General features: G+C 48.3%; 1 protein-coding gene across 1 annotated transcript in view; it reads right to left on the bottom strand.

The window, feature by feature from the left end:
- Positions 1-14,646, bottom strand: part of ERCC4 (ERCC excision repair 4, endonuclease catalytic subunit) — a 29,964-nt gene extending 15,318 nt beyond the window's left edge. Inside the window, exons 1-4 of the mRNA XM_060260851.1 lie at positions 14,415-14,646; positions 10,610-10,790; positions 5,023-5,218; positions 3,184-3,391 (exon numbers count right to left, since the gene is read on the bottom strand). Of these exons, the coding sequence (XP_060116834.1) occupies positions 3,184-3,391; positions 5,023-5,218; positions 10,610-10,790; positions 14,415-14,591 (762 nt within the window). The 5' untranslated portion in view covers positions 14,592-14,646. The remainder of the gene's footprint in view (positions 1-3,183; positions 3,392-5,022; positions 5,219-10,609; positions 10,791-14,414) is intronic.
- Between the last annotated feature and the right edge of the window lie 503 nt (positions 14,647-15,149).

The raw sequence follows: 15,149 nt of genomic DNA on the forward strand, positions 1-15,149 counted from the left end.
AGGGAAAAGATTAAAAAAAAATCTGTGATAATATGACTAAGAAAATATATATATTATAATCATGAAATCTATGTAATACATCTTAATGATAATGTGAGAAAACATTCAAAAGATCTTAAAGTATATCACTACCCCACAAGTACATAAATCAATAACATCAGTTCAGTTTGCCAGTTTGGTGTAGTGGTTAAGTGCAGGAACTCTTATCTGGGAGAACTGGGTTTGATTTCTGACTCCTAAACATGACACTGCTGGAATGATCTTGGGTCAGCCATAACTCTCTCAGGGCTGTTCTGCTCAAGAGCAGTTCTTGAAGGAGCTCTCTCAGCCCCACCTACCTCACAGGGTGTCTGTTGCGGGGAGTGGAAGGGAAAGGAGATTGTAGGCTGCTCTGAGACACTGAGTGAAGGGGGACGGGTAAAAATCTAATTTCTTCTTCTTCTTCTCCTCATGTAGTGTTGCCAAAGTTCCAAACTTCAATGACAAAAACATTTTGTGCTGTCAGTTTCAGAGTTCAATGGCATAACGTCCTGGGCTGCCAAGAATTCTTCCTACAAGTCGTAACTTCCAAAGAATGCATGAATTTCTCGTTGAGTCTTGCACAGGCAACAACCGATCAATTACTGCCATCAGTACAGGAATCCAATCCTTCAACTTTCTTTCTTCCAAAATAATACACAAACAATCCAGCACAATCACCCAAACTGAGCCCTGGGTGGCACGAAGCCATAGGACAGTGACAAGAGCATCTCTGAGTGTGTTTGGAGCACCTCTTCCGAATCAGTCATGTCAGCATGCATGAATCTGGGATTAGAAGGGGGTGGGGCTGGGTCTAAGGAGAACAAGGCCCACGGACCCTTCTGCTGCATTTTAAAACCACCCTTCCCCCCAAAAGCTCAGAGCAGTGGACACCTTTCTCCCCTCCTCCTTTTTTATCCTCACAATGACCCTGTGATGTAGATTACCCTGAGAGTGCTTGACTGGCCCAAGATCACCCAGCAAGCTGTTATGGCACACTGGGGATTTGAATCTGGGAAGAAGACGACAAAGGCAATGAGGAAGATGAAGAAGATGGAGGAGGAGGAGGAGAATGGATTTCTTTCTTTCTTTATATTTATTTTATCAAATTTTATCACATTTATATCCTGCCCTCCACCCAAATTTATACCCCACCCTTCACTCGGTGTCTCAGAGCAATTTACAATTTCCTTCCCTTCTTCTCTCCACAACAGGCACCCTGTGATATAGGTGGGACTGAGAGAGCTCTGAGAGAACTGCTCTTGAGAGAACAGCTCTGTGAGAACTGTGGCTTGTCCAAGGTCACCCAGCAGCTCTATGTGGGGAATCAAAACCAGTTCTCCCAGATTTGATTCCATGCTCTTAACTACTACACCAAACTGGTTACACTACACCAGCAGTTTAACTATTCCAGTATACTCTTCTTTTAGAGATTCAACTCTAGTATGCCCATTGCTTGCTGGGTGGGTGTCCCCTGGATGCTGTCTCCAAATTGCTTTCAGGGTGTGTGTGTGTGTGTGGGGGGGGGAGTGCATTCCCACCTCCCATTCTCAGACAAAAAGTGGCTGGAGTGTTATGAGTAAAATTGACTCCAAGCTTTCTGATCAACCAGTTCATCGGGCAATATATTTAAAAGAAAAAAAAAAGCATGAACAGAAGAACTGACAAGAGGAGAGCGTGGCTGGCATCACCATTCATACACAAGAGAATGCTTCTTCACCCTGACCTGGAGAGCCCGGACAAGCCCAATTTGTCAGATCTTGGAAGCAAAGCAGAGTCAACTCTGGCAAGTCCTTGGATGGGAGACCTCCTTGGAATACCAGAGACGGGCAGCAAGGGCAGCTTTACTCAGCCACCTCTCTAAACGTCCTCTAGGCCCCCAGTAGGGGTCAGTCACCAGAGGTCACCAGGACTTCCAGCTTCTCCTCTGGCAAGTACTTGGATGGGAGATCTTCTTGGAATACCAGCAGTCGGGAGGCAGAGGCAGACTTTATTCAACCGCCTCTCTGAATATCCTCCAGGCCCCCCAGTAGGGGTCAGTCACCAGAGGTCGCCAGGACTTCCAGGTTCTTCTCTGGCAAGTACTTGGATGGGCGATCTCCTTGGAATACCAGCAGTCGGGGGGGGGGAAGGGGCAGGCTCTATTCAGCCACCTCTCTGAATATCCTCCAGGCTCCCAGTAGGGGTCAGTCACCAGAGGTCGCCAGGACTTCCAGGTTCTTCTCTGGCAAGTACTTGGATGGGAGATCTTCTTGGAATACCAGCAGTCAGGAGGGCAGGGGCAGGCTCTATTCAGCCACCTCTCTGAATATCCTCCAGGCCCCCAGTAGGGGTCAGTCACCAGAGGTCGCCAGGACTTCCAGGTTCTTCTCTGGCAAGTACTTGGATGGGAGACCTCCAAGGAATACCAGAACCTGGAGGCAGGGGCAGCTTTATTCAGCCACCTCTCTGAATATCCTCCAGGCTCCCAGTAGGGGTCAGTCACCAGAGGTCGCCAGGACTTCCAGGTTCTTCTCTGGCAAGTACTTGGATGGGAGATCTTCTTGGAATACCAGCAGTCAGGAGGGCAGGGGCAGGCTCTATTCAGCCACCTCTCTGAATATCCTCCAGGCCCCCAGTAGGGGTCAGTCACCAGAGGTCGCCAGGACTTCCAGGTTCTTCTCTGGCAAGTACTTGGATGGGAGACCTCCAAGGAATACCAGAACCTGGAGGCAGGGGCAGCTTTATTCAGCCACCTCTCTGAATATCCTTCATGCCCTTAGTAGGGGTCAGTCACCAAAGGTTGCCATGACTTCCAGGTGTACATGCAGAAAAGAATACAAAAAGACAAAAAAAAAAGTAGAGAGAGAATGCCTCTTCTAAGATACAGTGCAATGGAGTGTCAGAGTAGAGTCTGGGAGACAGAGCTTCAGATCGCCACTCTGCCGTGAATAAGTTTGCTGCGTTACCTTGGGCCACTCACTTGCCCTTGATGTAACTTATCTCACAGAGTTGAAATGGAGGAGGAGAAGAAAAGGAGGTCGCCAGCTGCTTTGGTGGAGAAAGGTGGAGTATAAGACTTACTAAGTATAGGTGCAGTTCTCAAAAAATCCATCCAGAATTCCACTGAAGAGCCAACCTGCTGAAATCCCTAGGATGAAGCGGTTCAGGTAACATGTGATTTACCTTGTCAAAAGACTTGCCAATGGCATCTTCCAGCGACAGGTCCTCCACTTCCAGGGCAGGGTTGCAATGCTTCAGTTCTCTCAAACAAGCATTCAGGATGTCCAGGACTGAGCTCTGGATGGCGCGCATGGCCGGGGTCATGTTCACATGTAACTCCACCACTTCGGGCTTGTGCTGCTCTAAGAAGGAGTGCACCGCAACATGGAACCTGGGGGGGGGAAGAGATATTACGGAGCGCTTTCAAGATGTTGTGCGTCCACTCACACTGCCGGGGGTCTCCTTTTCAACATAGTGCAAAAACGCATCCTTATTTCTACGAGGATGCCGCCTTCCCATCACCTGGCACTGATAAAAGTAGGACAATCGTCAAAACTTGAGAGCAGAGCTCCGGAACCTCTAAATTTTATTGTGCTCTTTCTTTCTTACCCCCCACCTCCAAATACTTGTTTCTGGGCTCAACTGTTCAAACCCCCTATGACTGGGGTGGCCATTGGTAGCTCTCCAGATGTTTTTTGCCTACAACTCCCATCAGCCCCAGCCAGCATGGCCAATGGCTGGGGCTGATGGGAGTTGTAGGCAAAAAACATCTGGAGAGCTACCGCTGGCCACCCCTGTGAGAATTTTGATGAACTCTAAAATTTGACAAACTTTCTAACATTTTCCCCACAGGAAATGGGAAAAGAACCAAAACATACAAAGCAGACAGATGGAAATCTTTATCCTGCCACTGTGGCCACAGAGGAGAAAGCAATTTTAAACTATGATGGGAGTCAGGTTGTCTTAGGACCATTATAATTCAAGAAGCATTGCATGGTAGATGCTGAGCTGACAGAACTGAGTACACCTTCCGGTGATGTCATGGGCGTGCGGCATGTGCAAATGAGTTGTGCTAATGAGCTCTGGCACCTCTTTTTCTACAAAATGACCCCTGGCTAAGATTATGTATACCTGGGACATATCCACTGCCATCTAACGTCCTTGGTCCCCTATATCTGACAGTCCCAGGTAGACTGACTTCGATCAGTGAGGTTTTGTACATGCCCAGCAAAGCTATGACACATCCTCTGCAGATCTAATTTAATTAGGGAGGAACCATGACTCAGCAGTGGAACATCTGCTGTGTGTGCAGAAGGTCCTGAGTTCAATCCCCAGCGTCTCCAATTAAAATTGATCAGGTAGGAGGTGATGTGGAAGACCTCTGACTGACACCCTGAAGAGCTGCTGCCTAGGGTTGCCAAGTCCAATTCAAGAAATATCTGGGGACTTTGGGGGTGGAGCCAGGAGACTTTGGGGGGTGGAGCCAGGAGCAAAGTTCTGACAAGCATAATTGAGCTCCAAAGGGAGTTCTGGCCATTCCATTTAAAGGGACCGCACACCTTTTAAATGCCTTCCCACCTTTGGAAATAATGCAGGATTGGGGCACCTTCTTTAGGGGCTCATAGAATTGGACCCCCTGGTCCACCCTTTTTTGAAACTGGGAGGGTATTTTAGGGAGAGGCACTAGATGCTAAGCTGCAAATTTAGTGTCTCTACCTCAAAAAACAGCCCCCCCCAGATACCTGTGGATCAATTCTCCATTATACCCTATGGGAATCGGTCTCCAAAGGGAATAATGGAGTGCCCACAGACATTTCCCTCCCCGCCCCCCACTTTCTGATGACCCTGAAGTGGGGGGAGGGCTCTCAAACCAGTAGATCCCCTGCCCCCACCTTGGGATTGGCAACCCTACTGCTGCCAGTCTGAGTAGACAACGGACTGATGGTTTGATCCCGTGTAAGGCAGCCCCATAGGTTCATGCACCCAATTAACTTGTTAAGAGCGCCAAAGAGCACAGCTCACCTTGGCCACAGGTAAAGCTTCCTGACGAAGAGGTTTCTCATCACTCTTTCCACGTGGCAAAACCCGGTGCTAAAAGCCACGGCATTGTCCGAGAAGGCCTTGATGAAGCCCTGCTTGTTCTTCTGCCGATAGAGCCGCAAGATAAAGGCCTCTTGGCATGACTCAATGATTCGGTGGGCTTTGTACACGAGGATGCCTGGAAAGTCACGGAACAAGAGACAGAATAATGAGTCATGGGAGAAGCAAAGAGATATGGCACAGCCCATCATATTCTGAGTCATTTTTGAAGCTTCTGTGTGTGTGTGTGTGTGCGCGGGCGCGCATGCGCTAGGGTTGCCAAGTATAAGAAATATCTGGGGACTTTGGGGGTGGAGCCAGGGGACTTTGGGGGTGGAGCCAAGAGACATTGGGTGGAACCAAGAGCAAGGGTGTGACAAGCATCATTGAACTCCAAAGGGAATTCTGGCCATCACATTTAAAGGGACCGCACACCTTTTAGCCTTCCTTCCATTGGAAATAATGACAAATAGGGGCACCATCTTTTGAGGCTCATAGAATTGGACCCACTGGTCCAATATTTTTGAAATGTGGGGGGTATTTTGGGGATCGGCCCTGGATGCTATACAGAAAATTTGGTGCCTCTACCTCAAAAAACAGCCCCCCCCCAGAGCCCCAGATACCTGTGGATCAATTCTCCATTATTTGCTATGAGAATAAGTCTGTATAGGGAATAATAGAGTTGCCAGCAGGCATCCCCCCCCCCCCCGCCGGTTTTCTGATGACCCTGAAGTGCGGGGAGGGTCTCCAAACCCGGGGTGAAATATTGCACCCACATCTGTCTTACAAGCACGTTATTGATTTCACCATTTGTATAAATAAAGAGTTGCCCCAAAAGACCAGCACAACCACGTTTAACTTTAAAAGGGGTAAATTCTCAGAGATGAGGAGGCATGTGAAGAGGAAACTGAAAGGAAAGGTCAATACAGTCAAAACCCTTGGGGAAAGCTTGGAGGCTATTTAAAACTACAATCCTAGAAGCTCAGATAAAATATATACCACAAGTTAGGAAAGGCACAAGCAGGTATAAGAAAAGGCCTGCATGGTTAACAAACAAAGTAATGGAAGCTGTAAAAGGTAAGAAGGAGTCCTTTAAACGGTGGAAAGGTAGTCCAAGTGAGATTAATAAAAAGGAACACAGGCTGTGGCAAATCAAATGCAAGACTGTGATCAGGGAGGCAAAAAGGGACTATGAGGAGCATATTGCAAAAAACATAAAGACCAACAATAAAAATTTCTTCAAATATATTAGAAGCAGGAAACCAGCCAGGGAGGCAGTGGGGCCCTTGGATGACCAAGGGGTAAAAGGATTACTGGAAGAGGATAGGGAAATGGCTGAGAAGCTGAATGCATTTTTTGCCTCTGTCTTCACTGTGGAAGATGAGAAATGTTTGCTTGCTCCAAAACCACTTATATTGGAAGGGGTGTTGAAAGACCTGAGTCAGATTGAGGTGATAAGAGAGGAGGTCCTACAACTGATAGACGAATTAAAAACTAATAAGTCACCAGGTCCGGATGGCATACATCCAAGAGTTCTGAAAGAACTCAAAGTTGAACGTGTGGATCTTTTGACAAATATATGTAATCTTTCATTGAAATCTGCCTCCGTTCCTGAGGACTGGAAGGTAGCAAATGTCACCCCCATCTTTAAAAAGGGTTCCAGAGGAGATCCGGGTAACTACAGGCCAGTCAGTCTGACTTCAATACCGGGAAAGTTGGTAGAAACCATTATCAAGGACAGAATTAGTAGGCACATTGATGAACACAAGTTATTGAGAAAGACTCAGCATGGGTTCTGTAAGGGAAGATCTTGCCTCACTAACCTGTTACAGTTCTTTGAGGGGGTGAACAAACATGTGGACAAAGGGGACCCAATAGATGTTGTTTACCTTGACTTCCAGAAAGCTTTTGATAAAGTTCCTCATTAAAGGCTCCTTAGTAAGCTTGAGAGTCATGGAGTAAAAGGACAAGTACTCTTGTGGATCAAAAACTGGCTAATTAATAGGAAGCAGAGTGAGTATAAATGGGCAGTCTTCGCAGTGGAGGACGGTAAGGAGTGGGGTGCCACAGGGCTCAGTACTGGGTCCCATGCTCTTTAACTTATTCATTAATGATTTGGAGTTGGGAGTAAGTGGTGAAGTGGCCAAGTTTGCAGATGACATGAAACTGTTCAGGGTGGTGAGAACCAGAGAGGATTTTGAGGCACTCCAAAGGAATCTGTTGAGGCTGGGTGAGTGGGCGTCAATGTGGCAGATGAGGTTCAATGTGGCCATGTGCAAAGTAATGCACATTGAGGCCAAATATCCCAGCTACAAATACAAGTTGATGGGGTGTGAGCTGGCAGAGAATGACCAAGAGAGAGATCTTGGGGTCATGGTAGATAACTCACTGAAAATGTCAAGACAGTGTGCGGTTGCAATGAAAAATTCTCATCATGCTGAGAATTATTAGGAAGGGAATTGAAAACAAATCAGCCAGTATCATAATGCCCCTGTATAAATCAATTATGTGGTCTCATTTGGAATACTATGTACAATTTTGATCACCGCACCTCAAAAAGGATATTATAGCATTGGAAAAAGTCCAGAAAAGGGCAACTAGAATGATTAAAGGTTTGGAACACTTTCCCTATGAAGAAAGGTTAAAACGCTTGAGGCTCTTTAGCTTGGAGAAACGTCGACTGCGGGGTGACATGATAGAAGTTTACAAGATTATGCATGGGATGGAGAAGAACGAGAAAGAAGTACTTTTCTTCCTTTCTCACAATACAAGAACTCGTGGGCATTCAATGAAATTGCTGAGCAGTCGGGTTAAAACGGATAAAAGGAAGTACTTCTTCACTCAAAGGGTGATTAACATGTGGAATTCACTGCCACAGGAGGGGGTGGCGGCTAAAAGCATAGACAGCTTCAAGAGGGGGTTAGATAAAAATATGGAGCTGAGGTCCATCAGTGGCTATTACTCACAGTGTATTGATGGAACTCTCTGTCTGGGGCAGTGATGCTCTGTATTCTTGGTGCTTTGGGGGGGGGGGGGCAAAGTGGAAGGGCTTCTAGCCCCACTTATGAACCTCCTGATGGCACTTGGGTTTTGTTTTGTTTTTTTGGCCATTGTGTGACAGAGTGTTGGACTGGATGGGCCATTAGCCTTATCCAGCATGGCTTCTCTTATGTTATGTTCTTATGTGTGTCTGTATAACATAATGAAATTGCAGTGCTTTGATGTGTTATTATTGTTATGGCATTGATTGTTATCACCCTGTAAAACAGTGCGTTTATATATGTGTGTTGAATCACTTAATATTTGCTATTTAAAACTGCTTCTAAATTTATTTAATTATTGTTTCATTATTTCTCCCATGGTTTTTTGTATTGCTTCCCACCTGGGGATTGGCAACCCTAGTGTGTGCCTGTGCAACTGGAAATCATGGTGACCTCTGGTGACTGACTCCTACTAGGGTCCTGCACTTGAGTAGGAGTTTTTAAAGAAGCGTGGCATCGAGAGGAGCAGGCACGACCCACACGCAACCCAGAAAGGATGCAGGGCTCTGCCATGCCTGCAGAACTTCCTCCAGTGAATGTTCACTTTGGCCCACAGTGACCTCTAGAGGCGATCCACAAAACATCTTTGGTTTGGAGGCCCTCTGCCCCACACTTCAGGGTTATCAGAAAGCTGGGGTGGCGGGGAGAGGATATACTGGAGAAGAAGAAGACTGCAGATTGATACCCCGCCCTTCTCTGAATCAGAGACTCAGAGCGGCTTACAATCTCCTTTATCTCCTTCTCCCACTACAGACACCCTGTGAGGTGGGTGGGGCTGAGAGGGCTCTCACAGCAGCTGCCCTTTCAAGGACAACCTCTGCCAGAGCTATGGCTGACCCAAGGCCATTCCAGCAGCTGCAAGTGGAGGAGTGGGGAATCAAACCTCGTTCTCCCAGATAAGAGTCCACACACTTAACTACTACACCAAACTGGCTTTCCAGAATTGATCTGTGGGTCTCTGGTTGGGGGGGTGGGCTGTTTTTTGAGGTAGAAGCACCACAAGCACAAGCGCACACACACACTCAGAAGTCGCCAGGATCCCAGCGCTGATCTAATCTCCTCACTACCAAGTATTGCAGAGCTGAGTCAACAGTGACTTCGGGCCAGATGGAAGCCAGGGTCAAGCCGCCCTCCCCACAGATAATTACATCATTTCTGGGTTTTGCTGCAGAACAGTGTGACTACCTAGTTTTTGTTTTTTTAACCACCCTATCAGGGTGCACTTAAAGCGAAGCTACAGTGTCACCAGTGAGCAATATGCAGCTCCCAATGGCCATGGAAGGAGCCGTTAGAGAGCCCCCAAGGAAGCAGATGGGAATACTTCCGCTGGGCCTTTGCCTTACTCCTCTCTCCAGAAGAAGAAGAGGTTGGATGTATACCCCGCCCTTCACTCAGAGCGGCTCACAATCTCTTTTCCCTCCCTTTCCCCACAACAGACACCTTGTGAGGCAGGTGGGGCTGAGAGAACTCTGACAGAAACTGCTCTGACAGAAACTAGAGAGAGCAGCTCTTTAGAAAACTGGGACTGACCTGAGGTCACTCAGCAGGGGCCTGTGGAGAGGTGGGGAATCAAACCAGGTTCTCCAGATTAGAGTCTGCCGCTCTTAACCACTACACCAAACTGGCTCTCACGCCAAACTGGCTCTCCAGCTGCTAACCATTCTTGAGGAGGCCACCCAAAGGATGGCAAGACGCAGCCAAACGCTCGGTCTGTCAAATACTCTGAGCACCTCAGAACACCTGCATGGAAATTTAATGTAAAGTTGTGCCAGAGATGGGGTGTTATTCCTGCAAGCAGAATACAAATGAAGCCTGTGTACAGCATGCATGAGCTCGCATGGAAGGGATAACGGTTGCAATTTCTCAGCCAGAAAGCATCCCAAATGAGCACTAGGCCAGGGCTGGCCAAACTTGCATAATGCAAGAGCCACACAGAATAGACATCAGACATCTGAGAGCCGCAAAACATGAACATCCAATGTTTGAAGAAGAAGAAGATTAAGATATTGGATTTATATCCCGCCCTCCACTCCGAATCTCAGAGCGGCTCACAATCTCCTTTATCTTCCTCCCCCACAACAGACATCCTGTGAGGTAGATGGGGCTGAGAAGACTCTCACAGCAGCTGCCTTTTCAAGGACCCAAGGCCATCCAGAAGGTGCAGGTGGAGGAGTGGGGAATCAAACCCGGTTCTCTCAGATAAGAGTCCGCACACTTAACCACTACACCAAACTGGCTCTCTTGAGAGCAGCAAGACATGAACATCAGACATTTGAGGGAGGGAGGGAGAGAGGGAAAGAAAGCAACTTTAAATGCATTCTCCAAGCTGCCGGCTGGCTTGACTTGGAGAATTAAATAAACAGCTGCTTTCTCCAAGCCAGCCACTGGGGCTTCAAGAGCCACACAATGTGTGTGAAAGAGCCACCTGTGGCTCCCGAGCCACAGTTTGGCCACCCTTGCACTAGGCTGTCTCCTGGCAAGCTTCTTACCAGTGATGAGATCAGAAGGAATTCGGCCTGTCAGGAAGTCCACCACAAGGATCCGGCTAGTGGCAAATATGACGCCTCCTTGCATGTACGCTTCATACCGGCTGTTGCTGGGGATTTCGTTTGTAATGCGCCGAGGCAGATGGGCCACGTCGCAGGTCCTCAATTGGTCAATAAAGAACTCCTAAATCAAAGACTACAAATGAGAATAAATACAAAGGCAACCTGCTCTACCCAAACAACTAGTTTGAAGCCGGACAGACAAGCAGTGAAACAGCTACAGTGAAAAACACCAACAATATTTATCAATCAATCAATCAATTTTTATTTGTATCCCGCCCTCCCCGCCGAAGCAGGCTCAGGGCGGCTAACAACATAATCAATACATTAGTTTTACAAGGTATTTGAACATAACTAATTAACACATTAATTAAAATTCTACTAAAACTCTAAAATCAATAAAATCTTTAAAATTAATATACTGGTGCTATTGTATAGGTTTCACTAGCAATTTCCTTAATCGGTGAAGGCCAATCGGAACAAGGTGGTCTTGCAGGCCCTGCGGAACTGTTCAAATTCCCGCAAGGTCCGCAGATCCTCCGGAAGCTGGTTCCATAGGCGTGGAGCCATAACAGAGAAAGCCCGATCACGGGTACTCTGAAGCTTTACCTCTCTCGGCCTGGGGATAGTCAGCAAGTTCTTCCCAGCTGACCTCAGCGCTCTCTGGGGTTCGTATGGGGAAAGACGGTCCCTAAGGTAGGCAGGTCCTCGGCCACATAGGGCTTTAAAGGTAATAACCAGCACTTTGTAACGAATCCGGTATATAACTGGCAGCCAGTGCAGTTCACACAGCCCCGGCGGTATGTGCTCCCGCTTTGGGAGCCCCAACAGTAATCTAGCAGCCGCGTTCTGCACCAGCTGCAGCTTCCGGGTTCGGCACAAAGGCAGCCCCATGTAGAGGGCATTACAGTAATCCAGTCTCGAGGTGACCGTTGCATGAATCACTGTTGCCGGATCCCAACGCTCTAGGAATGGAGCCAACTGCCTTGCCCGTCTCAGATGAAAAAAGGCTGACTTGGCAGTGGCTGCTATCTGGGCCTCCATTGATAATGAAGGCTCCAGTAAAACTCCCAGGCTCCTGACCCGGCACGTCGCTTTCAGCGGCGCCCCGTCGAAGACCGGGAGAGGTATTTCCCCTCCCAGAGCGCCCCGACCTAGGCAAAGGACTTCTGTCTTCGCTGGGTTCAATTTCAGCCCGCTCAGCCTTAACCAGGTTGCCACAGCCTGCAGAGCCAGGTCTAAGTTCTTTGGGACGCAGTCAGGCCGGCCATCCATTAACAGATAGAGCTGGGTGTCATCCGCATACTGGCAACACCCAAGCCCATACCTCCTGGTGATCTGGGCAAGGGGGCGCATATAGATATTAAATAGCATCGGTGAGAGAACTGCTCCCTGGGGCACCCCACAATTTAGTGTGTGCCTCTGGGACAGCTCACCCCCGATTGCCACCCTTTGTCCCCGATCCTCAAGGAAGGAGGAGAGCCATTGTAGGGCTGACCCCTTAACCCCAACATCGGCGAGGCAGCGGGTCAGTAACCGATGGTCGACCATGTCGAACGCGGCCAACAGGTCTAACAACATCAGCACCGCCACACCGCCCCGGTCCAGATGCCGCTGGAGGTCATCTGTCAAGGCGACCAGCACTGTCTCTGTTCCATGGCCCGGACGAAAGCCAGACTGGCAAGGGTCTAGGACGGAAGCGTCATCCAGAAAACCCTGCAACTGCAACGCCACTGCCCTCTCTATAATTTTACCTAAAAACGGTAAATTAGAGACTGGTCGGTAATTTGCCAATTCGGCCGGGTCTGCTGTACTATTTTTCAGGAGGGGGCAGACCAAAGCCTCTTTTAAGGGCGTTGGAAAACGCCCCTCCAAGAGGGATCTATTTATGATGTCCCGTAAAGGACATCTAAGCTCCCTCGGGCAGGATTTAATTAGCCAGGAGGGGGATGGGTCCAAATCAGAAGTTGTTGGGCGCGCAGAGGAGAGGATTCCGTCAACTTCTCCAGGCAACCCTTTATTTAGCAACCCTAAATGCATTTACTAGCTAGGTATTTAGCAACCCTAAATGCATTTACTAGCTAGGGGTACAGAATTCATTTTTTAAAGGAGGGTCAGATTTGACATAAATGAGACTTTGTCAGCCAGGGCTGTGTTTGTGTGTGTGTGTGATAAAATGTAATGCCAGGTAGCAGAGATGTAAACTTTATAAAGGACACAGACAAACACAATTAAAGATTATTAAAAATCTTAAAACATGCTTGAAAGATTAGCTCTCTCACAATAGTTTGTTTAATTAACAAACTCTGATAACTGACACCTCTTGCTGTGAATTATCGCTTCAAAATTTGGAGACAATGTCTCTGCTGTAGCAATCTTGAGTATGTCATTCAAGCGTGTATTTGGATTTAATTACAGGGGGGAGTTTGGATTTAATTACAAAGGAGGGGGGAAGAGTAAATATTTCAAAATAGGGGACTGATAGTGTGAAATGCTTAATTAGTTTTAATGCTGTTTTTTTTTTAATATTCATTGTCTATATACATGATATAAGCTGCCCTAAGCCCTATTTCTTAGAGAAGGGCAGGCAAAAATTGAACTTAATAAAGAAATAAACACAGGGCTTTTTTTGTAGCAGGAACTCCTTTGCATATTAGGCTACACCCCCCTGATGTAGCCAATCATTCTGGAGCTTACAGGGCTCTTCTTACAGGGCAACTGTAAGCTCTTGGAGGATTGGCTGCATCAGGGAGTTCCTGATAGAAAAAATATACAAAGGAGTTCCTGAAAGAAATATGCAAATGAGTTCCTGATAGAAAAAAAGCCCTGAATAAAGGTATCCTTCTTAATTGTGGAAAGCTAAAAATGCTAAAAAGAAAGATCAGAGGACCTTAAAGCAAAAGCAGCCCAATGCCTTCCATGAGAGTCTCCCTTCCCCTCCCAGAAATTTTAGGGATGGTCATCTTCAGACATCAGTTTCCCTGGAGAAAATGGCTGCTTTGGAGGGTGGACTCTGGGGCACTGCACCCCCACTGAGGTCCCTGTCCCTCCACAGCTTCCATAACTTTGTTTGTTAACCATGCAGTCCTTTTCTTATACCTGTTTGTGCCTTCCCTAACTTGCGGTATATATTTTATCTGAGCTTCTAGGATTGTAGTTTTAAATAGCCTTCAAGCTTCCCCAAGAGTTTTGACTGTATTTACCTTTCCTCTCAGTTTCCTCTTCACATGCCTCCGCATGTCAGAGAATTTAACCCTTTTAAAGTTAAAATGGTCCACACTGCAATAGTATTTTGCTTGTATTAATTTATTGAAAGGACTGGATGACGTTTTCCTTCCAAAGAGGGTCCAGTGCAGCTTGGCTTACAGAGAAAATACTCAAAACATGGAGATGCCCCAACAAGAGAAATTAAAAAGCAAGACAAACAGGGGCAATGGGGGCCTCAAGAGCCGCAGGTGGCTCCCAAGCCGCAGTTTGGCCCCCCCTGCCCTGAATCTGACATCCCTCAGGCATGTCCAAAGCGTCTCTCCCCTCCACCCAGCCAGGAAGGCGCCAAACACAATAACAGGGACGCCAGCCTCCAGGGGGGACCCGGGGATCCCTGGGAGTTCCTCCGGGGAAAATGGGTGCTTTGGAAGGTGGGCTCTGGGGCATTGCACTCCACTGGGGTCCCTGCCTTCCCTCCCCAGGCGCCACCCCCAAATCTCCAGGAGTCCCCCGACCTGGATCTGGCAGCCCTCCTCCTCACCTCCTCTGCAGGGCTGGTGTTCAGAACCAAGACCAAGTTGTTGGGCACACAGTAGAGGCGGAGGAAGCGCAGGAGGAGGCGGTCGATGCCCAGCCCCCTGGCGCAGACCACCAACCCGTCCTGATGGAAGAGATCCAGGAAGATCTGAGTCTCGTGCTCCAGCGGCGCCGACGCCATGACCGGGAAGCAGCCAGCGCTGTCAAGCACCGGCGGCCTCAACGCGCATGCGCAACAAAAATGGACGCCATCGCCTTCACCGCTGTCAAAGGCTGCGAGCTGCTCCGCGCATGCGTAGAAAAGGGAAACCCCGCCTCTCTCGGCTTTTCTTTCGCTCTCCGACCTCGCGCGTGCTCGTACGCACGCTCTCGGACGCTGCGTTCCGTGCACGCGCAGAAGCTTCTCCGTGGCTCAAGCGTCACCTTGGCGACGGAGAGCGGATGGGAGGGGGAAAGCGGCTTGCGACATCCTTGCAGTGTAGGTTACCCTGGAAAGGGTCGGGGTAGGGTTGTCAAACATGCGGCCCCGGGGGTCGAATCAAGCCCCAAGAGGGCTCCTATCAGGCCCCTGAGCTACTCACTGTCATCTGCTTCCTTCTACCTCTTGCTTCCTTCTGCATTTCAGCTTGCTTTGCTAGGCTTGCTCAATCGCACAGGAGCTGCAGAGCAAAGCCTCTGTTTTCTCCATTAGCTGAGACTTCTGCCTTGGAGAGGAGCTTGCTTTGCTAGGCTCTCTCAA

This window comes from Heteronotia binoei, chromosome 20 (genome assembly GCF_032191835.1).
Source record: "Heteronotia binoei isolate CCM8104 ecotype False Entrance Well chromosome 20, APGP_CSIRO_Hbin_v1, whole genome shotgun sequence".
Taxonomy (NCBI): domain Eukaryota; kingdom Metazoa; phylum Chordata; class Lepidosauria; order Squamata; family Gekkonidae; genus Heteronotia; species Heteronotia binoei.